Source organism: Sminthopsis crassicaudata, chromosome X, assembly GCF_048593235.1.
Source record: "Sminthopsis crassicaudata isolate SCR6 chromosome X, ASM4859323v1, whole genome shotgun sequence".
In the NCBI taxonomy this organism is placed as follows: domain Eukaryota; kingdom Metazoa; phylum Chordata; class Mammalia; order Dasyuromorphia; family Dasyuridae; genus Sminthopsis; species Sminthopsis crassicaudata.
In genome coordinates, this window is record NC_133623.1 from 79,342,141 (window position 1) to 79,366,174 (window position 24,034).

At 48.4% G+C, this 24,034-nt stretch overlaps 1 protein-coding gene across 2 annotated transcripts in view; it reads left to right on the plus strand.

Moving 5' to 3' along the window:
* The window catches only part of LOC141548207 (vascular endothelial growth factor receptor kdr-like), a 179,102-nt gene extending 155,443 nt beyond the window's left edge, over positions 1–23,659 (plus strand). For both annotated transcript variants that reach the window (XM_074276906.1, XM_074276907.1), the window contains exons 25-30: positions 3,640–3,739; positions 4,967–5,072; positions 7,192–7,307; positions 10,443–10,524; positions 12,208–12,293; positions 19,096–23,659. In XM_074276906.1, coding sequence (XP_074133007.1) covers positions 3,640–3,739; positions 4,967–5,072; positions 7,192–7,307; positions 10,443–10,524; positions 12,208–12,293; positions 19,096–19,309 — 704 coding nt within the window. In that variant the 3' untranslated portion in view covers positions 19,310–23,659. The remainder of the gene's footprint in view (positions 1–3,639; positions 3,740–4,966; positions 5,073–7,191; positions 7,308–10,442; positions 10,525–12,207; positions 12,294–19,095) is intronic.
* Positions 23,660–24,034: the final 375 nt, after the last annotated feature.

A 24,034-nucleotide genomic window follows, 5' to 3' on the forward strand; every position in this document is an offset into this window, starting at 1 on the left:
AACCTAGACCCAAGTTGGTGACAAGGTGACTGGGCTTAATACAAAATGTTTAAGAGAGAGATAGTAGTAATGAGCTAACCGGGGGGAACAGGGTGTCAGGAAAGTCCCTGTGGAGAAGATGTCGCTGAGTTGGTCTTTGAAAGAAGTAAAGGCAGAAGAATTCCTTCTAGGCCTCAAGGGAACCACTACTAGGACAGCCGGACTGGACAAAGGTCAGTAGCATGACCAAAACCCATAAAGGCAGCTGAGAGCCAGAGCCCAGAGGACATTACGTGGCAGGCCAAGGAGTTTTTAAAAATTATCATTTCATGTTATTCGAAGCACAATAGGGAGCTATTGAAGGATCTCAAAGAGAAGAAAAGGAGAGTTTGATCTGCATTCTAAGAGTTTCATTTTGGCCAGCTGAGTGGAGGATGGATTGGAGTGGGTGAAAGCCTGAAGCAGGAGCACCCAAAGAGAGCTTGATGCCATACTCCAGGCAAGAGGGGATGAGGGCTTGAGCCAGAGCAGAGACTGTATGGGAAGACTGGGAACATGAGGCCCCCGGAGCACAATGCAACGACACGCTTTCTCTGAATGTCCTCTTGGGGCCCTGAATCCAAAACCCTGTATCCGTGGTCCAGGCAGGGCTCTTATGAAGGGACGTTGGGCATCCCCACTTTGGAAACAAACGAAACAGCCGGCAAATATTTGATCAGAAGTTGATGTCCCTGGGTATCCAGGGGGATGGATTCAAAGCTTGATAGATCATTGTGAAGCAAGAGCATGGAAAGAGGTTTGTCTTCCCTACAGGGGATGCGTCGGCTCTCATCCAGAACTGCTTGTCTCTAGGTCTTGTCTCAGAGCTAAAGGGCGTTTAAGACCCAGAAGAAAAGATTTCTGTTGAAAGCTAATCACACAATTTAGCCTTCAGTCAAATAAGTCACGCCTACAATCAAAAATGAACTCGCCATTTCTGCTCTCCAGCATCAGAGCTCTGTGTACGCTGTGGAGAACCAAGATTTTAGAAATGGATTCTGTTGGCTGAAGAAGCCTGAGGCCAGAGGGAGCATGAGGCAGTGTTGGATTCAGAGACAAGAGGCCCTGGCTTCAAATCCCACCTCTGCCCCTTACTACTCTCCATGTGTTCTCCATTACATTCTTCATCTCCCATCTCCATGCCTTTGTATTTACTCCCTCCTGATCCTCCAGCTTCTCATTGTTTTTCTGAAAATGTGACCCAGAAAAAGTGAATATAATAGGTACAAGCAGGGCAGAGAACAGTAGTTGTCCCTTATTCTAGATACTGCACTTGTGTGGTACCAAAGAAAGCACGGGCCGTGAAGTCATATGTGGGTTCAGGTCTCACTTCTAATATTTAATACCCGTGTGACCGTGGGCAAAAAATTGAATTTCCCTCAGCCTCAGTTTCCCCTGTGTAACCTGAAGGGATTATACCTGATGATCTCTGAGATCTCTTCCAGCTCTGGGTCTAGATTCCTCCCTGTGACGTTGGAATAATCTCTTCCCCACTTGGGCCTCAGGTTTCCCCTCTGTAATCTGAGGGAGTTGGACTGGATGACCTCCCTGGAGCCCTTTCCAGTTTGAGATCAGGGATCCTATGATTTTGACTAAGAGTCTTAGTTGCTTCTCCCTCTGTAAAATGGGAGTGATCATTTTCCTGCTCCCTATCTCGTTGGGACAAGAAAAGCATCTTTAGACAGCGGAGTGGTATGAGCTACTCTGATTCCACTTTCATGTCCCTTCCCTGTGGGCCCAGAACCCAGCAACTAGGACTGCTCTCTTCACACTCCTGTCTCCCCACCCACTGAAGCACTCCCCTTAGAAACGAGCAATAAAAACGGAGGGCCGGCCTAGGGATGCAGCCTCCTGCTGCATGGGGACTACCCATTTGCCCTGCTCCTCTTATTGGCACTATTTGTCCACTTCCTCCCTGATGTTCCAAAGAAACCCCCATGGAAAGAAGTTTGGCTTCTCTTCACTGGGCACATTAGGTCCTAACAGCATTTTGAGGAAAAGAATAAACAATTAGGAGGGGTCCACACATTTGGCCTGTGAAGTTGCAAAGGCTAAATTCCCCAGGACCCAGGTTAGGGCCAGAGCATGCTGCCAGGAAAAAGAGAGCCTCATCAGTAACCTCTACACATGTGATCCAGGTGCCAGGTCCTGCTGTCCAGTGCTGAGATACTCCCTTGATGTAGAGGGAGCTGAGGGGTGGGGGAGTCACAGAATCATGGGACATTTGAGCTAGAAGAGCCCTCAGAAGCCACCGAGTCAAGTCCCATTCTTTTACAGAGGAGAAAACTGAGGCCCAGGGAGGGGAAGAGTTACCGCATCTATTGGAGTCTGGCCCTGGAGATGGCAGGGCCCTTGTAGGCCTTTGCCTGAGTCAACCTCCCATTCGATAGGGCAGGAAAGGAAGGCTGGGAATGAAAAAATGAGTATCATAAAGTCACCCAGCTAGTCATTAGCAAAGCTTGGACTTCACCTGGGGACCCCGAGTTGGAGTGCAGTGTTTTCTCAGCTCTTTAAGTTGGTCTCCGTCCTCTCCCTGGGGCCTTCCTTTTTTTAATTAGCTCCGCTCAGATTCTAGAATACTGAGGCTTGGCACCCAAGACTTCTGCCCTCTTTTTTGGAGCTCCCAGGCTATGCTCCTTTGGGCAATGAAAGGCACCACAACCACCCATGGGCATGCTTTCTCCAGCTCTTCCTGAGCTGTGAAAAGACAATAGCTGAATTGCTGAGATCCCACACTTTCGGAAGCAGTATGATATCAGGAACCTGGTTTCATCAACTAGGACGCACTTCCCAAATGATCTAGTCGTAGGATCAAAGATGGCAGGCTGGAAGGGGCCTCCAAGGCCATCACATCCAACATCTCCACAGGTCCGAGGAGGAAAAAAGCATTTATTTAAGTGCCTACTATGTGCCAGGCATATTGTTAATCACTTTGCAAATATTATCTTATTTGATCTTCACAACAACTCTAGAAGTTTGGCTTCCAGACTCCTAAATCCAAATACAACGCCACACTTTTTTTGGCTGGCTTGTTATCTGTCTTGATTGTTAATGATTGTGATGACTACATTAGCACCCCGATGCCTTAGAATCAGCCGGAGTCAGGATAAGCAAAAGTCCTTGATCTTTATTCTTGGTCTTTAGCAGTAGAAGTGAACGGGATGGACACAGGATCTCTGCGACCTGCCTCTTCGTCTCCCACCCAGAAGTGACTCTGGCTAGTCTCCTCTACCCCCTCGTCCCTCCCACAATTCTCTATATATGCCAAACGATTGGGCCAGCACAGGATAGTGGGAAGGGCCATTTTCCAAGCGTATTCTTAAAGGGTGTTGTCCAATTGGTAATTAGTCTTAAGTAATTAAGCTTAAGGTAATTAGGCCTCAGTGCGTTAACTCAAGAGTTTCAGCCCTTTACAAATGATCATCAGAGTCTTGGCTCTGGGCCAAAGTCTCTTGGCTCAGACTGATTGGGATACAAGTCACCTCCTTCAGAAGTATTCCCATTCCTAAAGGCTGCCCTCCCTCAGCAGTCCACTGAGGTTCTAAGACCTGTTCCGCATTTCTTGGGAATCCCCCCACAGCAGAGAAATATCTGGATCTGAAATGTCTTTGTCTTCCATAGGTGCGTCACCATACCCAGGGGTACAAATAGATGAGGATTTTTGCCTAAGACTCAAGGAAGGCAGCCGAATGAAATCCCCTGAGTATTCGACTCCAGAAATGTAAGTTCTCTAGGCTAAAGATCCCAAAGTTGAATTTTGCTGGGTTTGATACCCGAATGCCCATTTGGGGAAGTCTCAGTGAGTGCCTGGGAACTGACTCAAAGATCAAAGATTGAGAAGGAACCTTTGGCTTCTCCTCTAGAAGGTAAAGGAGTTTAACCTGATACTCACTTCTTAGACGTGGAGAGGGCAAGGTGGCTTATTCGCAGTCACATTGGCCATTGGCAGGTTCTGGTCCCAGCTCTGCACCTACTATTTGTTCAGTTCCTCTTCAGAAGAATTGATGGAGTAAAGACTCAGCGGTAAAATACTTGTTGTGAAAAGGCCTAAGACGAGTTGCCCAAACTCCTATTTAGCTTTGGGGATTAGAATGGGGATTCAATTTGAAGGGAGAGTAAAAAGGGCACCGAGCTCAGAGTCTAAGGATCAGAAATCAATTGAGCACAACACATTGTGCAAAGTGCCGGAGATACAAAAAGAGGCAAAAGGTAGGCCAATCCTTGTCCTCAGGAAGTTCACAATCTAGTGGGAAAGACACCAAGCAAACAGAATGCACAAACCAGTTCTATCCAGGATAAATAGTAAATAATGTTCAGAAGGGAGGCCCTGGAATTAAGCGGGATTGGGGAAAGGCTTCCTGTAGGAAGTGGGGCTTTAGTTGGGCCCTACAAGAAGCCCAGGAGGTCAGGAGTCAGAGGAGGGAGGAAGGAGGGAGAGTGTTCCGGGCCTACAGGTCAGCTAGGGAATCTCTGGAGCTGAGAGATGCAGGCTTTTGTTCATGGATGAAGCCAGGACTGTGTCACAAGGTACATACATTTCAGACACTAAGGCATGTGAAGACTAGAAAGGGAGGAGGGGACTACCCCCGCCTGAGGCATCTCCACATCCAGGATTCACACGGACTATTGGTGCCTGATCTGGGCTAGCCCCTCCTGAGTTCATATTGCTATGATTAGCCAGAGACAGAAACACTGTACCTTCACCCCAACATAGCGATGCCATTTTGGCCCTCGTAGTACAGACGGCAACCAACCGACTTGCTTAGTCAGGAAGACCTGAGTTTGAGTCCCGTTCTGCTATTTACCATCAGTTTCATCTTGGGCATTTGCCTACTACTGCACTGAGGTGCCTAACCTCGTATTGGATGCTTTGGCTCCCAGAGCTGCCTGGGGGCAGGTGGTTTTCATGTCTAGTGTGACCCTCTTGGTGTTCCTCCCCCCCCTGCAGCTATGAGACCATGCTTGATTGCTGGAACGGTGTATGCATGGAGAGACCCACTTTCACCGAGCTGGTTGAGCGTCTTGGGGATCTCCTGCAGGCCAGTGTTCAGCAGGTATGTATGTAGCCCATGCTCCTGATCCAGTTAGAGCAAACAGGGCTTTGTGATCCTCAGGGAAGAAACCAGCTTGGGACCATCCGGGTGGGGTGGGGTGGGAAGGCCTAGGAGCCAGGTGCAGGGGAGCAGGGATTCCATTTTTGAAATGAGATGCACACACCTAGGAACAGAAAAACAAAACGTACTGGAAGCTAATTAGGGAGACAGCAGCCCCACACTCTGGATGGAGTAACATAGTCCTTTTATCTCCTCCTCCTCCTCTTGAATTAGTTTCCCATGTCATAAGCTGGTAAGCCTGGGACCCATGGCTTTTAGTCCCATGCCCTCGCTTGTTATTCAAACCAAAGCAACTGTATTAGCCCTCCCTGCCTCCTAAACCACTTCCCAACCCAAGTGTGCTGCCATAATATTTGAGAGAAGGGACTCGGTCTCTTTCTAGTGACTGAACCTTGAACTGAGTTGGCACCATGAACCTCTTATTGCCTCAACTCAATCTCCGTGCATACTCTTACACACACACACACACACACACACACACACACACACACACACACACACGAGAGAGAGAGAGAAAGATAGAGAGAACCAGAATGGAAGGAAGAGTTTCACTTTGCTGGGAAAGCAGAGTGAGTTCCTGATTTTGACTTCCATTAAATAAAAGCAGAGGAATGGTAGAGAAAAAAGAGGGGAGTGTCTCAGGGAGACAAATATAGAGGGGGGAATTATGAAGAAATCGTGTGAAAGGCCACAGTTTTCCCTCTTTGTAAACACTTTCAGCCAGGGGCCAATCATCCTACAAGATTCCCATCCCACTCAGTTCTGGCCCCCAATAGGAGCTGAATTCTGGGAGAATTACAATGTAGGGAGTGAAGGAGTTAATGCTGCAGATAGTAACAGGTTGCTGGTCCTCATCTCAACTGAGTGGAGCTGGAAGCAAGGAGCAGGCCTTATTCACGTGCCACGGGGTTTACTAGCTGGGCACTCATCACCCTCACCCGCTCCCTCCTCTTCTTGCCTTTCCTTTCATCTCGCCCCATGAGCTCTTCTGTTTGAAGCCAGAGCTGCCCCTCCCAGGACATTATGGATCCCCATATGGAAGCTTGGGCTCCATTGCAAATGCCCAGCCTCATATCTCTGTCCTCCCACTGCCAGGTGGGGCTATCAGATTTGCCCTTATAGTCATTACTATGGGTTGGAGACGGGAGAAAAGGTTTAAAATCTGCCTGTATGCCTCGTAGCCGTGACCCTGGCCAAATGACTCCATTTCTCTGAGCCTTTCTCTGCTCATCGACACAAATGAAGTTGATCATTTTTACACTGTCAGCTTCATGGGGATTAAGGGGCGAGGACACAGGCTCCTGAGATAGCACATGGGACTTCACACAAGCCACCTCACCTTGCTGGGGCTCTCAGTAAGATAAAGGGGATTGGACTAGTTGGCCTTCCAGGTTTCTTCAGTCTCTAATAGAAGAGACTTCAAGGTACGGCCCCATCTTTTTTTCTCAAAAAAGATCTTTCTTTTTTTTTCTCATCTCAGCCCAGGTAGTTTGTAATCCTGGTCACCCATGCAAGTATTGCCTGCCCTCTCCAAATCTAAGACAAGGACCCCCCTCACCCTCCCTTGCCCACCACCTCACTACAAACATGGGAGTGTCTGATAGAATGGCAGGGCTGGGAGAGACCTTAGAACAGAGAAAATGGAGCATGTGAAAAGGCCTTCTAAGGTCTCTCCCAGTTCTGCCGTTGCAACCTTCCATACTCCCTGTTCTTTTCCGTTTCATACGCTCTGATAGTCCATACCGTGTTTGCCAAGAGGTTATAGTTCAATAGCAGCATGGTGTAGATAAGGAAACGGAAGCCCAGTGGGACTGGTTAGTAATGGGTCCAGGGCCCAAACCCTAGTGTTCTAATCAATCCCTCCTAAGCCAATGGAAGTCGCTGTCTGAGCCCCACAAAACCCTTGTTGGAGCCGCGGGAGAACCTCACTCAAACCTGAGGCCTCCTACTGGCCAGGCTTGGACCTATAGCCTCAATCCCCAGGACGGCCCCAGGGAGGAAAGCCAGGCAGAGAGAGGTGGGGCATTGCAATTTAGGTATGTCTCTTTTGCCTGTACAGGAAGGAAAAGACTACATCCCTTTCAACATGATTGACAAAGAGCTCGACTTCAAGGCCAGTCCCATGGAAGAGAATGCAAGCAGTGACTCTACTCACCAGAGCACCGAGGAAGACAGGTGAAGATTATGTCACTGGGGCCATTCCTGCCCCTTGAAGCCTGGGAGATTTTTCATGAGAATTTTAGCATAAGAAGTAATAGAAGAATTGGAGCTGGAAGGAGAGGAGATGAACTTCTGCACTCTTAATGCTAGGAAGGCCTCACAAACATGCTGAGAGATATTAAGAGTCCAATAACCTGGGTACAAACTGCTCTCTACCTGTGCTAACTTTCTTGCTCTGTGACTCAGTTTATCCATCTGTAATACGAAGAGTTTGGACTTGATGTCCAAGGCTCCTTTTAGTTATCACTAAAGTACCTTTTGGCTCAAATATTTTATGCTCTAAGAATTTAGAATTCACCCAACCTAACGGCCTCATTTTACAGATAAGGAAACTGAGTCTCAGAGAGGAAAGTTAATGACAAAGATAAGGCTATAAAGCTAAACCACCTTACTCTCATTCCCCATTCAATTCACCTCACCAAGTTTTGGTTGAATTCCTCCATATTCACTAGCTTGTAAGAGCAACCGGTAAGGGGGATACAACAGTCTAGACCATTCTAGGCATTAACTCTCCAGCTCAGAGACTCTGGATTTAGAGCCGAACAGAACCTCAGAATTCATTTGGTTTCACTATTTCATTTGTCAGAGGAACGAACGGGGGCTGAGAATGGAAAAATGTTTTGGGTGTTGGGTATGGTCAGTATTTCTTTTTTTTTAAATTGATTTTATTAGAGCTTTTTATTTACACAACATATGCATGGGTAACCTTTCAACATTGACCCTTGCAAAACCTCCTGCTCCAACTTTTCCCCTCCTTCCCCCACCCCCTCCTCTAGATGGCAGGCAGTCCAATATATGTTAAATATGTTAAAATATATGTTAAATCCAATTTATGTATACATATATTTCTACACAAGAAAAATCAGATCTAGAAAGAAAGAAAAAAAACCTGAGAAGTAAAACAAAACTGCAAGCAAACAACAACACAGAGAGTGAAAATGCTAGGTTGGGGTCCACACTCAGTTCCCACAGTCCTCTCTCTGGGTGTAGATGGCTCTCTTCATTACTGAACAATTGGAATTGGTTTGAATGACCTCATTGTTGAGGAGAGCCACGCCCATCAGAATCCATCCTCATACAGTATTGGTGTTGAAGTGTACAGTGATCTCCTGGTCCTGCTCATTCCACTCAGCATCAGTTCCTGTGAGTCCCTCCAGGCCTCTGTGAAATCCTCCTGCTGGTCATTTCTTACAGAGCAATAATATGCCATTGTTATGGGCCAGAACTCTGAAACAAGGATTCTCACAAGGTGTTAACTGAGTGGAATTGATAGAGACCATGGTTCTGTATTTTAGCATGGTGCTTAATAGTTTTCTAGTTCAATACATGTACTTAGTACTTAATAAAGTTCCACAAGATCCACAGCTATGGTAATGTCATTATAAGAGAGCATAGAAGCTGGGAGCTTCAGCCAGAGTCGGAGCCAGAGAAGACAAGCGGACCGGAGGCGGGAGCTCAAGCTCTCAGAGCTAAGGAGACACATTCATTTCCATCTTCGGTCAGGCTCCCGCTGGCTGGCCTCCTGCACCTCCCCCACTGAAACCAAGACCTGGAAAGGCCTCAAGAAAACTAGCCCAGGCCCCAGGCAAGGAAACTAGATTGTGAAGGAGATAAAAAAGACTTTGGACCTGGCCATTCTAGTGGTGATTAATCTGCTGAAAGGAAGGCTGCTCCCAAGACCTTCAGAAAACCCAAACAAGAACACCACATTTCATAACATTCATATACCATAACTTATTCAGCCATTCTCCAATTGGTGAGCATCCATTTAATTTCCAGTTTCTAGTCACTACAAAAAGGGCCGACCAAGCATTTTTGCACATGTGGGTTGTAGGATCAGTATCTCAACCAAGGTCCTCCATCCCCAAACCTAGCCATCTTTGTACTGGCTCCATATGGAAAGACTGTTCAAGGCCAAGGCCTTGAACCACATGCCCTGTATGCCCCAGAGGTATTTCCAGGAGGGAGAGATCACTGTGGGGTGGAAGGAGGAGGTAGAACTTCCTGGAGAAGATGAGGCTCAACTAGATCCAGAAGTACAGGAAAAGTTTGCACAGGAATCCATAAAAGTAAAAGACCAATGGCTTGAAAAGTTGAGGTAAATATGATTGAGTCAGAGCTGACAGGGATCATCAAGTTCAACCCATCATTATATAGGGGAGGAAACTGAGAACCAGGAAAGTTAAAAGATCTGCTCAACATCTCACACAGGAAACAAGCAGGAGAGGCGGGACAGCCCATATCTTCCATGACAATTGTCCTCCAGTTGTTGAAGGACCCTCTCCTAGACCTGTTTGTTAAACTGTGGTTTGCAATCCCCTAAGAGAGGGAGAGGAAGGCCTCAATCCCTTGCCAATTCCTCTCCATTCCCCTCTGCAGCATGTCCTCCAACCAGCCCTTCTGCCTAATGGCCTCTTCTCCCTCCAGAGAGGGCCATCTCTTCAATTGCAGGCCCGTGGCCTCTCTCAGCTAAACTATGACAAAGCCGAAATGTTCCCCTGCTTGTTGGTGCCCAGTGCGATGTTTTCCGCTGCCTCTCCACACATAAGCTCCTGTGGCTCTCATCTGGGGAGCTTTACCCTGGACAAGAAAAGCCACAGCCTGCTAGCTGGGTTTGAAAGACTGTCCTGTGGAGGAAGGATCTGCTTTGTTGTGTTTGGCCCCGAATGAGCAGGCCCAAGAGCAGGGGGCAGAAGGTGCAGAGGTCAGTTTAGGTTCAGCGCCAGGGAGTGTTCCCCGACAATTTGGTGTGCTACTTGGTAGAATGAAGTGAGAAGTTGCTTTTCCTTGGAGATCTTCAAACGGGTGGGGGACCACCTCTTTGATGAGACAGAGGGAGGTTTCTTTCAGGTATGGGCCAAGCAGGTGTCTTCCACTCTCACACTCCTGCATTCGCACACAAAGATCCATGGAGGTGTCCGCAAATGGGACTTGAGCTCAGGTGGCAGTTCTCTCTAGGCTATCAACAAAGGCCGGGAGTAGAATCCAAAGGCAAAACCTGAGGGTTGAGCATTCCCCACGTTACCATGAACCTGCTCAGAAATTTCTGGTGCAATGACAGATGGGCTGAATTCTCCCTCTCTCCCGCAGCAACTTTGGTACCCAGATGTGCCTCCTGAGCAGCAAGACTTCCAGTGAGGTCCTTGTGGAACTCAAGAAGACCAGACCAGAGGTGAGCCTTTCCTCCTTTCTCCATTTGATACAAAGCTGAAGAATTACCAAGACTCTTGTGCAAAAAGGAGGGCTACATGAGAGAAGGGCAAGAGAGAGAACGGGAATGGGGGCGAGTTGGGAGTCAGGCAGGGGGTGCAAACAGGGAGTTAATAATAATTTAAAAAGCACACATTTCTCTAGGACTTTGCAGTTTGCCAGGCTCTTTAGAAATATGATCTAATTTGATTCCTTGTAGCAACTTTTGGGAAGCAGGTATATTATTTTACGGATGAAATAACTGAGGCAAACAGAAGCACCCTTTCTAAGGCCGTAGGCCCTGTATTCCACCTGCTTTGTTTTGTTTTGTTTTAATCATGATCCCATCTGGGGTTTTCTCGGAAGAGACACTGGAGGGGTTTGCCATTTCCTTCTCCAGTTCATTTTATAGATGAGGAAAATGAGACAAACGACTTGCCCAGGATCCCTAGTTAGGAAGTTCCAAAGGCCAGATTTCAACTCAGGATAAGCCCTCCTGACTCTAGGCCTGATGCTCAATCCATTGCCATACCACCTAGCTGCCCTCACCACCATTTTACATATATGTGTGTGTGTGTGTGTGTGTGTGTGTGTGTGTGTGTATGTATATATGTATTACACACACACACACACACACACACACACACACACACACACACACACATATAGGAATTGGTTTGGAGAGAGTCAGAAATATTGGGGCATTTCCTCCCCCATCTCATCCTTTCTTCTATCTCTGTACATTTCCACTCCATGCCTGGAGTGAAGAGAATCCTTCCTTTCCTCCATCACCTAGCTCCACCTGAGCTGTGGATCCTGCTCTCCAAGGATTTGGCTGCCAGTTCCAGCTCTGGAATGGAGAGATCTTGGACAAATGACTTGACTTTCCTTCTCTTTAATAGAAAGAGGTTGGAGCCCATCTCAGGAATCATGGATTTTGAGTTGAAGGGCTCTCAGCTCTCCTTTGAATCGGTCAGTCATTGCGGGGGCTTCCTCTTCTGTGAAGTCTTCCCCAGCCCTACCTACTGTCACCTCCTGAAGCCTAGCTCAAAGCAAAGCCTCGATCAGTTTGACAGATGAGAAAACTGAGGCTCACGAAGCTCTAATATGGACAGATTCCTCCCCAGGATTTCAGATTCCAAGTATCTAAGTCAGGGCTCAGGTTAAGCATCTCTTAAGTTGGCTCATCCATCACCTTCTTACCGATGTTCCAGGTGGTTTCTACAGTACCAGTCCGTGTGAGAGGAAGCAGAATAGAACTGTGAATCATTCCTTTGTGGTCTTCCCTCATCCCTGGAACAAGGAAAGGAATGGGTTCAGAGAGGTTGAGGAATTCACCGAGGGTCACACAGCTAGCTCTGATCTTCTTCTGGCTGCCAGACCACTGGGCATCATCAGTTCTCATGATCTATTTGCTGGCCACTAAGACCTCAGAAAGGAGGGCGTGTGACATAGCATAAAGAACACTGTACGTGAAGGGGACCTGGCCCATAGATGCCCATTTCCTTATCTATAGAAATGGGAACAAATATATTCGATTTATGTGCCTCAACAGTGCCTTGGCAAGCAGCCAGCAAAGATGTATAGCCTTTCTAATCTTCAAGCCGGAGGCGTTAGAGTTGAGTTACATTTAAAATCGTTGACCCTTCTCCCTGCTTCTGTCCAGGAAAACAAGTTGGAGAGAGAGCTGATGCTGCCTTCAATGAAGCGCCTGGAGACTCGATCCTGGCCATATGGACTCGTGGCATTAGCGTGAGTACAGAGGGTCCACTGGGGCTGGAGGAGAGACACATGTCTTTGGCCTACCCATCCTGTTACTCTTGCCACAGAAAGGGGCAGGCTTCCTGGTGCAATGGAGACAGGGGAAGCAAGGGCCTGCGGATGATCATAAATGCCCCCTTCCCCAAGCCCAGAGGTCCCCCAAGGCTGAGACCCTTTTCTTTTTTTTTCTTAATGTTCTCTGACTTGATGACCTCATTGAGTCCCATGGGCTCAGTGATTGTGTCTCCTCAGATGACTCCCAGCTCTATCAATCCAGGCCTGATCCCTCTCCTCAAGCATCATCTGCCTACTTGGCATCTCCATTTGAATGTCCCCATAGGCATCTCAAAACACCACATGTCCCAAACAAAATTCAGCTTTCCCCCCAGATCCCATCCCTTCTGCTAGCTTTCACGGAGTGGCCCAAATTCACAGCCTCAAATTGTCAGCCCTTTCCTCTGTTTCATCCCCAGAATCCAATTAGTGACCAAGTTTGGCTCATTCTAAATCCTCAACAGATTCTCTATTCCCTTTTCATCCCCAGTTGATCTCCCCATCCCGTCTGACCATCCTTGTCTCTATCCAGCTGCCAGAATGAGCTTTCCAAAGCCCCCATCCGAGCGTCCCTCTCGGATTAAGATACTTCCTCTGCCATTGGAAGCTCTTCTCATCTCACTTTCACTTATAACATTATTTAGTTCCTTTGCACACTCTACACTTGAACCGAACCAAGCTTTTCATTGTCCCCCAAATTTAGCATCCTATTTCCCTCCTCCATTGCTTTGCGTAGGAGAGCCAACTTTCCTGGAATGCTGTCTCCTCACCTCTACCTTTTAGACTTTGAGGCCCAATTCAAGTGCCATCTCTTCTGGGAAGCATTCCCTCACTCCCCAGATTTAAATGCCCTCTCCCTTCTTCAAATGCATCATCTCATCTTAGATGTCCACGTTATCACCTCCCAGAAGCATCCTCCTCCTTGCGTTTCTTGTTTGGAACTTGTGCCAGCATATCCCCGACATCTAGTGCAACACTAGAAACTTTTTTTAATTGGACTCGTGGCTTGCTCAGTGTCCTGTATCTCCCAGTGGGGTAACTCCTTCCAAGGCAGATATGCTCCTGCTCTGTAATTTGAATACTAGAAGGGCACAAAGAACATACCCAATATGTGTCAGAAGCAGCTTGAACCCAGCTGCTCCTGCCTCTGAAGTCAAATCTATCACTAGCCTATGCAGGAGCTCAGGCCAGGAAAAAAAAAACCAGGCCAAGAAAAATCAGACCAAAGTGGGGAAAAAAACCAGGAGAAAAACAAACCAACAAATAAAAAGATGAAAATACTATGCCTCCACCCACATTTAGCTTCCATAGTTCTTTCTCTGGATGTGGATGCCATTTTCTTGGATCACCACATTGCTGAAAAGAGTTGATCATCACCTATCTTGCTGCCACGTACAATGTTCTCTTGGTTCTACTCACTTCACTCAGCATCAGTTCATGTACATCTGCAATCAGCCTGCTCAGTGTTTCTTATAGAACAATAATATAGCATTCATATACCATAACTTATTCAGCCATTCTCCAACTGATGGGCATCCACTTAATTTCCAAAAAGAGCTGCTACAAACATTTTTTGCACATGTGGGTTCTTTTGCCTTTTTTATTATCTTTGAGAAACAGACTCAGTAGTGATCCTGCCCAATCAAAGGATAGGCCTAGTTTTATGGCCCTTTGGGCATAGTTCCAAATTGCTCTGCAGAATGGTTGGGTCATTCATTTCACAGCTCCACCAACAATGCATTAGTGTCCCATTACTGTCATTGCCTTTTCCTATCATCTTAGCCAGTCGACTCAGAGTTGTCTTAGTTTGCATTTCTCTAATCAATAGTGATCTAGAGCATTTTTATATGACTAGATATATAGCTTTAATTTCTTCATCTGAGAATTGTTCATATCTTTTGACCATCTATCAACTGAGGAATGGTGTGGATTCTTCTAAATTTGAGTCAGTTCTCTCTATATTTTAGAAATGAGGCCTTTATCAAACACTGGCTGTCAAAAATTTTCCCCAACTTTCTGCTTCAGGGATTGCTTTTGCTACTTCTCCATGTAACAATAGTCTCTAGGGAGTTTTAAAAAAAAAAACAGACCTCTGCCAGAGCCTACAGCCTATTTACCAGCTCACACAGGGCTCAGGCCAGGCTACTTCCAGGCTGAGTACCACTAACTAGGTCAAGCTGTCCTCTGGGCCAGCCCCAAACCCCCCCCCCCTTGAATCTGGACCAGAATTCTTGGCAAAAACAAAAATGGGTTTTCTAACTGCCCCCTAGCTTCCCTAATTATATTGATCTCTGGCACTTTGAGGCTGGCCCCTTCCAGGGTCCCTGCCCTGTTCTTCTTATCAGAACATCAGGGAGATTGGGTTTCTACTTGGCTAGAGCTTCTTAGAGTGATGACTGAATTAAGACAACAGGAAGAAAAGGAAGGGGAAAAAAAAACAATAAAAAGACAGAATCTACATAGTTTTTTCCAAGCTGAGAGTGGAATAAAAATAGAGAGACACCATAATCCATGTTTTCTGCAAAAGAGGCTCCTGAAATACTCATTAAAGGCTGACTAGCCTAGCTCTCCATCCTGAGGACCCAAAGCCCCGAGCCTCCTGGCAAAGGTGGGCCTTAGCTTTCTACTAGGCCTAGGCTCTGTGTGTGTGCCCGCCCTTCCCCCTTCCCCAGATACCCAATTTGGAATCTGAAATAAAAGGAGGTAGGTAGACCCAGTATCACCAGAGAGAATGCCCCTCCCACAATAAGGCTTGTGGCAGAGATAAAGGGCCCTAGGAGGAGCAGAAGGATCTCTCTCTTCCAGACCCCTGCTATCCCTGACTCCCTGGGCAGCTGTCCCATTGTCCGCAGTCATTGCCCACCCCCGACCCAGCCTGCATCCCCTTCTCCCAAAGCTAACTAGGGAAACGGACAGAAGGAAGAGCCCTTTCTCTCCCATTTAATACCCCTCTGCCTTTGTTTAAGTTACTTCCTACTATAGTTACCGGCAAATAAGGAACCCAGCTGAGAATAAAGAAGTACAGAGAAAGACCAGGCAGAAATGTCCAACGTGTGGGCCCAATAAAGGTCTTCCTCCCGTGTCGCTCCCATGCCAGTGAAAGTTACAGTGAGTTCATATTACCAGGGTCCTGACCAAGGTCTTTTTGTCCAAATAGTCTTTTTTAATTAATATATTTTATTTGACATTGCTTTTCTTTCTTTTTTATGATAACTTTTTATTTTTCCAAATACATGCAGATAGTTTTCACCATTCACCCTTGCAATAGCTTGCCTTCCATATTTTTCTCCCTCCCCCTCAGTATAGGTTAAACACATGCAATTCTTCTAAACCTATTTCCACATTTATCATGCTGAATTTATCACATCGAAAGGGAAAAAAGAAGAGAAAAAGAAGAAGCAACAACAACAACAAAAAGATGAAAATACTATGTTGTCATCCACATTCAGTCCCCATGCTCCTATCTCTGGATTCTGCCCAAACATTCTTCGAGGTCCAGTGTGATGTACCCATTTTCAGATCAGAGGCTCCCAGAAGCCATCAGGTCCAACCTTCTTCCTTATTTCCCAGAGGTCCAAACTGAGAGGTGAAGCCATTTGCCCATTCTCATACAGATAATAAGTAGAAAAGATGAAATTTGAATTTTCTGCAATCGTGACCCCAAAGCCAGCTGCCTTTGTCTGGCACTGAAGTGGTCATTTTGACTGTACCCTTCTTTCTAATGCTCTGCCCGGGCCCTCCTTCTATATTCCACATCCAGGGTTAGAGTCTACCCTTGAATGGGTGTGGGGGCCTGGGTCTAAATCTTGGCACTGCCTCTTGGTACCTGTGTGATTGGGGGGGAAGTCACTTAGCCCTTCCGAGCCTTGGTTTCTGTTGCATAATGAAGGGGCTACACTTCCACCTTGAAACCTCTGATCTCTCCAGAAAGTTTTAGTATCCCTGGACACTGCTACCCGTAGAAACATGGGCCTTGGTACCTATTCCTTTCTGCCTGATTTCCTTTACCCACTTCAAAGGGGATGTCAACACTAAACTGGGTCCCTTGTAGATGAAAGGAAGGAAAGAAATAAGCATTTATTAAGCACCTACTATGCGCCAGGCTCTGTGCAAAGTGATTTATGATTATCATTTCATTTGATGCTTACAACAATCCCAGGAGATAGGTACTGTTATGATCCACATTTTACACATTAAGGAAACTGAGGCAGACGGCAATGAAGTGACTTGCCCACAGCTAGTGGTAAATATGTGAAAACAAATTTGAACTCAGATCTCCATGACACTGGATCAGTGTTCTCTGCCAGCTGATTGCGGAGGGAGAGAGAGACCGTCTGTACAGAATTAGGGGCTGGGGTTTTTGAGGGGGCTTGGCCAAAGCTAATCCCGATTAGGTTAGTGCTGGAACTCTGTCTTCCCAGAAATCAGCTGGAGTCAGGATCACTAAATGTCTTTATTCTTGATCTTTTACGGTCACCCTCCAACGCCAGGCCACGAGTGCGAGAGAGCTTGAGTTCCACGACCCAAGTTTCTCCTCCTCCTCCTACTCCCCCCACACACATCACTCCCCCCTCTTTGTCCCACCAATCCAGTCAGCACAGAATAGCTGGGGAGGGTCAAACTTCACACAAGTTAATAGGGAACCATCCAATTGGCAATTAGTCTCACGTGCTCCATTATCCAAGTGCATTGCTCAGTTTTAGCCCTTTACAGGTTAGATAAGAGCTCTTGGACAAAATCATCTGAAGCTGCAGCCTCTGTTTATTGAGGTCACATCACAAAGAGCTGGGCATGAGATGTGCCAGTCTACGCGAATGGGGTCAAACTCAAGGATAAACAGGCCTGTAGGCCACAGATTGACTTAGAAAATCTCATGTTGGATTGCCATTGGTTTGGTTAAGCATTCCCCAGTGTCATTTGTAGTGAGTAGGCTGCAAGTTGGACATCTGTGGTCATTCTAGAAACCCCAACTGTTCAGTAAAGATCTATGTGACTTTGGATAAGTTCCTTTCCCCACTCTGAACCTCGGTTTATTTCTCTGTAAAAAGAGAAGGTAGGAGAGAGAGCATTGGATGATTGATCTCAAACGCTCCTACCAGCTTTGAGATTCTGCGATTCGAAGTACGCTCAGCGGATGGGGAAGGGGAAGGTACTGGGAATGTGATGCCAACGTTGGCGAAAGCAGATATAAAATGTCACTCTTTCAAAAGCCCCAAATGACTTAGTAAGGAACAGTGAGGACCCTTTCCAGCGAACACCTCAGTAGGTCCGTGGCCAAGCCAGGTCATGGAGCAGGCTGGGAGAGTAGCCAGACCTCCCTCACTTATCTGAGAAGACTCTGATCCCAAGAACAATGCTGCCATCCTCTATCCCAGCTGGGAGCCGCATAGGGCAAACCTGCGGCATCCCAGAGTCCCCTCGATGACCTTAGGAATAATGGACCGTGTCAGCAAGATGCCACACCTCAAAGCATCTATGAGGTGGACTGCCGACAGTGGTCGGAGCAACTAGAAAGTCAAGTTTAGGGGATGTTATGGTGAGAAGGGCCTCTAGGGACCATAGAGTCCAACTACCCCATTTCATACAGGAAGAAACTGAGGCAATGAAATCAAATGTTTTCATTTCACCCCGGCTATATGGATATGAGTAACGGAAGGACTCAATCCCCACCTGCTGGCAGATGCCTGAAATGCTACCATCAGCCCCCCATCTCCTTAAGCTTTGTGGCCTTTCAGAATTGCAGCCCTTTGAAAAGGATGAGCCAGTTCATACAATCTCAGAAATCGGCAAATACCATCAATCGGGGTTCAAGTGATCGTTTTGCCGATTGTCTAGACTCAATGTTAAAAGTGTCATGTGCCCATTTTTTTTTTTCCTCCCAGAGGGCCAGTTGTTAAACATTTACCAGCACACCCTAGGTTCAAGACTAGGTTCAAGACTTCCTTCGTGTCATAAGCTTTTCTTGGGCATCAAGAAGCACCAATCAAGCTACATAGATGCTGTGCTTTCCTTATAACACCCCAGGAAGTTGGCAGTACAGGTACCCCCCCATTTTAAGGAGAAGGAATTAGGGTCCGACAGACACCGTGAGGGATTCCCGGGTCACACACAGTTGGAAAAGTGCAGAACCTGAATTCCAGATGAGGTCTTCTGGCTCTGAATGTTCCATTGTAGCACTCCCTCCTGCCTCTCAAATTTGGGAGAGGCCATGCCTGTGCAATTCTTACTTGTAATATCTAGGTCAGCTAGGTTTTGCTGCAGTGGATAGAGCACCAGGTCTGGAGTCAGGAGGACCTAGCTTCCTAGCTGTGAGACCCTGGCCAAGTCACTTTACCCTGTTTCCTCTACTTTCAAATGAGCTGGAGAAGAAAATGGCAGAACACTCTCGTATCTTTTACACGAAAAACCCAAATGAGGTCATGGAGTCAGATAGAACTGAAAAAAAAAGAAACAATGTAGTTCTAGAGTCCACTTGGGACACAAGCTGGAAGGAGCAATGGTCCTGGGCTGGGGTCCCCTTGTCCATTACCCCCAGGAATTTACAGCCGGCCTCAGTACGAGGTATCCCCAGCTAGAATGGCACTGGCAGGAAGAAATGTGGCCCTTGGCTTAGTCCTGAGGGCCTCCTCCTATGGGGGAGCCTCAGACTAGGCCCCTTCATGTCCACATCTCATCCCAAGATAAGAAAGACCGTACGTCCCACACTGTGCTCAATCACCTTCTGCTCTTCTTTCCCCAGCCTGAGAGCAACCAGCAGAAGCAATGAATCGGTGCTGCTGTCTGAGGAGAAGGCAGCTCTGAAGGCCGGGGCACCAGCCCAGCTGGATGAGGATGACCCTCTGGCCTATGCCCTGGAGGACTCCATTCTCCTCCCCTTGGATCCAGCCCTTGAGTGCCATAGCCCGCCCCCGGACTACAATTCTGTGGTCCACTACTCTGACTCCCTGGTGTAACTTGTGGCCGGCCTTTTTCCTCCATCTAGCCCCTCCCCACCTCAGTTACAGCATCTGCGATCTGCCCTAGTGCCCCCCTCTTTCTCTGAATCAATCCATAAGTGCCTCTCACAGCTGTACTGTCACAGGGACAGGAAAGGCAGAGGGAGGGGGCAATCTTTCGAGGAAAGTCTCTGCTCTTTCTTTGGGGACCTCACTTCCCAGACCACACAGCAAACCAGACTCCACCTAGGGAGTGTGCTACTTTTACTGCTTCCCCCACCCCCTCCAGTATACACCCCGGTAACCATTACACACCCACACCCAGGCCACACCATAAGACCTCCCCGATGGAACGCCAAGCCAGCATAGCTCCAGCCCCACCCCAGTCACAACACCTAAAACCTTCAAAGGTGTTTCTCAGTCCCCCACACCATCCAAGAACCCGGTAGAATTCAGTGGCAGGTGCTTGAACGGAGAAGGTCAGAGCAGCGTGTGGCCAGTGTTTCCCCTCAGTGCTCCGACCTCTCTACTTCCCTGGCTATCTCATGCTGCTGGTGATCTTCAACACACTCCAGGGACCCTATTTCCGCCTTCCCAGCCCGCATCCACTCCATAGGCCCTACCACACGCTGGATGACCCCTGTGCTGTCCCACGGCTGTCTGGGTACCTTGCTCCCATGATTCCCTTTGGGTCCTCCAGGTATTCCTAATGATGTGCTTCATATCTTTGTAATGGCACCTGACAGAGTTGTGTGTGTAAACACGTACCCACATTTGCTGGGCACACTCAAGGCCCTATCAAGGAAAGGGTAATCGGTAAGCCCATCCTTCTGTTTCCACCCAGTGATATTGGCCAGGCCCCTTAGGAGAGGCTCCCAAGCGGCCTGAGATTTCTGGAAATTTCTCCCTGAGAGTTGATTGCTCTTGACACATAATGTGACAGTATGGGGCAACAGTGAGGCCAAAAGTAACCATGAGCTTACCAGCCAAGTCAACCGGTTTCCAGAAACATCTACTGAGCCCAGAACCTTGCCTTATTCTGCCGGTTACATGATTAGATGTATTGTCAATTCTATTCTAAGCCTCTCCGGCACCATGACAAAAAAGCAGCAGCAGATGAATTCACCTTAAGTCACCCAGCTAGTAAATCACAGAACAAGAATTCCAAACCAGGTTTACCAACCGCAGACCCAGGGCTTGAGAGCAGGCGGTGGAGGACAGGGGGAGAGGAAGCTCTGGAAAATTCCATGCTTCCACATATGAGAACTGAAGGAGCAAAGAGGAGCTCTAGCCCCTCTGGAGCCCCCTCCATTTTGGAAAATGAAAACTGGAAGTTTTATTGCTTGACCGGTAGTTGACAGTAATGTCTGTTCCATTAAACGTAACATTGACCTTCCAGAGGACCAAGAGCAGCATGGCATGGGAGGACCAGGGAATTGCCCGTCTAGTATTTCTATTCCCCTATCTCCCAGCGTCTCACCATGGTCATGGTGAGACCCAACAATCACACTTAGATTCATCTCTCTTTGTCTTGGACAGTTCTATTGTGAATGAGACGAGCTCATTTAGAGACCAAATAACCAAAGACCACATGGGAGGAGCAGCCCAAGCCACCCTTGGGAAATGGTCATGAGCCAGACAGAAATTGGTCTTCCTTGCCATCCCTGCCGGGTGGAACCAGTACTCTGTCTACTTCTGCCAGCCATTATTCCCCATGCTTCCACTTTCTCCTGTTGAAAGCAGCCTCCCCATGATATTCAAGGGCCAAGAACAATTTTTACTGGACATCCCCATCACGGAAACAGGGAGCCTGGGACCTTCAGAATCCATGTATTTGTCAGGATTAGCTTTAAGGACACAGGAAGACAAGTAAGAAATGTTAAAAGCAAAAAAAGAATCCACTCTGTTCAACTCCTTAAAAGAGCTGGCAGAGTCGGCAGTTTCCTTCAGGAATGCCGAATGAGCGTTAAAGGTAGACTTCCTGTGTGAAGAGCCCGCTCCAGAGTCAGAGGGGACTAAGGAACTCCCTGGCCAACAACTAGAGCCCCACATTTGCTAAAAAGTCCAAACCTCACAAAACCCCAAGAGGCCTCCTTAGAGGGGCTTCTGTAACACCCGTTGGAACATCTCTGAAAAACTATGGAACAAAGTGTCTCACCTTTCACCCTGAAGTTCACCCCACCATATCTAGGGCCCCTTACTGGTTCGTGGTGTGGCCACAACTGTGAGCTGAGTCATGGATCATCCCCACTGCTGGCTTGGCCCAAGGTGTAGGCTGCCCTTCTCCTTCCCTTCATGCCTTTGCCCGGGCCCATTCCACCTCCATGTCTGGCCTCTGAGGCCTCGAGGCCCTCTCTGCCTAGAGCGCTTGCTCCTCCTACCCCCAGCTCGGCCCTGTTCTTCACAAATCTTTAAGCAGACGTCTAACCCTCCCCAAGGTTCTGCTGTGTCTGTCTACCAGACGTTTCCTTCCCAAGGAGCACTAGGTTGAAGCTTCTATGATACTAATATATTTCTGTTTGTCTTTAATTTAAGTGATTACTCTAGCCTTTCAACAATGTATATAGTTGAATGTAAGATCCCATGTAGCCATATGCACACGTGCTGTCGCCCTGAGGAGCTGGAAGTGCCAGCCAAGTCCCTTGGGGTCCCCCTCAAGGCTGGGCTCAGCAGTGCTTGAAGGGACCTTTGAGCAGTAATTGACCGCTCTTTGCTTGGGGGAACCAAGGCACAGAAGAGGCAGAAGGGGCCAGTGGCCTTGGGCTGCAACTCATGCCAGTGGGAGAAGACAAGAGGGGAGGAGGAGGGGTGGGAGAGAGCAACAGATAGCAAAGAAATCTACGTGCTTCGCTTTCTCGGGGAGTCCTGTGGGATTCTAGGGGAGGCAGCTGGTCACCTGTTGCCCTTTTTAATAGCCAGATTGGCTGGAAAGACGAGGTCCCAAGTGCTGGGGTGGGAGCTTGGAGGATAGACGGTGGTTTCTCAGGGAACCAGATCCACGACCTCCCTCCCTGTTCAGAGCTGCCTCTATGGCTGCTGTTTGCAGAAGGCGTGCTTGGGCCCGCTGGCCAGAATCCCCCCCCCCTTTGCTCTTTCCGGTTCTGCAAACGACCTCCCTCGGGCACCAGGGACAGGGCCGCCTAATAGAAGCTGGATGGATTCTGTCCCCCCTCCCACAGCCTGAGCAGGGCCTTTGCCTCCTGAGCTCCCCAGACAAGTCAAGGGGTGGGGGGTCCCTGCTTCCCTCCCTTCCTTGCCTCTGACCTTCCCCCCCCCCCCCGGTAGCCTGGCAGCCATTCCCGATACTTCGAAGGGCTCCGCCATTTGTAGCAGCCGGAGCTCAGTGCCCCTCTCCCAGTGGCTGCTTGTGGGAGGCCCCAGGGATCTCTCCCACAGTCCCAGGGGATGCCTTCAGTTTGGGGTGCCTGACCCCCCCCCCTGCTCCTCCATCCCTCCCTCCAATCAAACATTACCCACTCAAAGTAACATTAGTTTCTCCCCGCCCCAGGCAAGCAGCCATCATTTTGTGGAACAACCCTCCCCTGCTGGTGGCTCTCCACTCCCAGAGTCCCGGGGGAAAAAAGCCTCACCAATAGCACCCCCCCAAGCAGCACGCTGATGCAAACTTTGGCTGGGGGGGCACTTGCGTTCAAAAGATCAAAGGCTTTCAAGAGGCCTTAGGGAAAAAAACCCCATTTTTTAGGGAGGAAGAAAGTGACCCCAAAGGGGAAAGTGGCTCGCGACAAGTCCCAGAGCTAACAAGGAATTGAGCTGGAATTTGAAGAGAAATTCTTTAGCTTGAAATCCAGGGCCGGTCTCTCTTCCCCATGACTTCAGGGGCTCAGCTTGGGGAGAGGGGACAACTGGCAGGGGGCAGGGGTCCTTTTGTTACAGTGTTGGCCTTTTAACCCCTGCCTGGAGATTCCAAAGCTCACTGCGAGAGATACCAGAGAGCCGGCAGCTGTGTTGGGGGGAGGTGGACAAGGGAGGGGCCCCCTGGGTGAGGGCGTCCAGACAACCCCAGGGCTCTGGGAAAGAAGGCGCCTCATGCCCTCCCCACCCATCTCGAGCCAAGGGATCCTACCACCATCCCAAAGCCCCTTCTCCAGCACTCGGGGACCACTGGCTGCTCCCCAGCTCAGACTGAGGCTGCTTGACAGGCCCCTGACTTGGGCTAAAAGAAACCAGTGTTCCCTTCCCCCTTCCCCTCTCACACCACCCCGGAGGCCACAAGTCTCCCTGCCTTCCTCTGAGCTGCCTAAAGAACACACGCGCGGAAGAAAATCCCCAGCCCGGTCCGTCTGAGCCATAGAGCGCCAATGACACTGTACCCTACTAACCAAATAAAAGCTTTTCTATTTATGCTTCCATGGCTTCTAATTATTGTGAGCTTCCGTTCAGAGGCTGGCAGAAGGAAAGCTATTAAGACATGTACATCTCCGCCCGCTGCCTGATGGGCCCGGTTGCTGTCCTTTGTTCTCGAAGCGCACCAAAATGGCATCATCACGTTGGAGTCGGGTTATGGTGTGTCCCGCTGTGGCCCATCAGCCCAACATGAGCTTGGAGTGCTCTGCCACAGCTCGGACACAAGTAGCCTCTCGGAACCTTTGGGGGCCTTCTCGGACTTGGCACGACTCATGTTGGGTCCTGAGAGTCCCGCCGACCAAACTGGACCAATTCTGTGAGAACACAGCAAGTCTCGGGAGAGAGGACTTGGACCGGGGGTTAAATAGAGAGCACAGA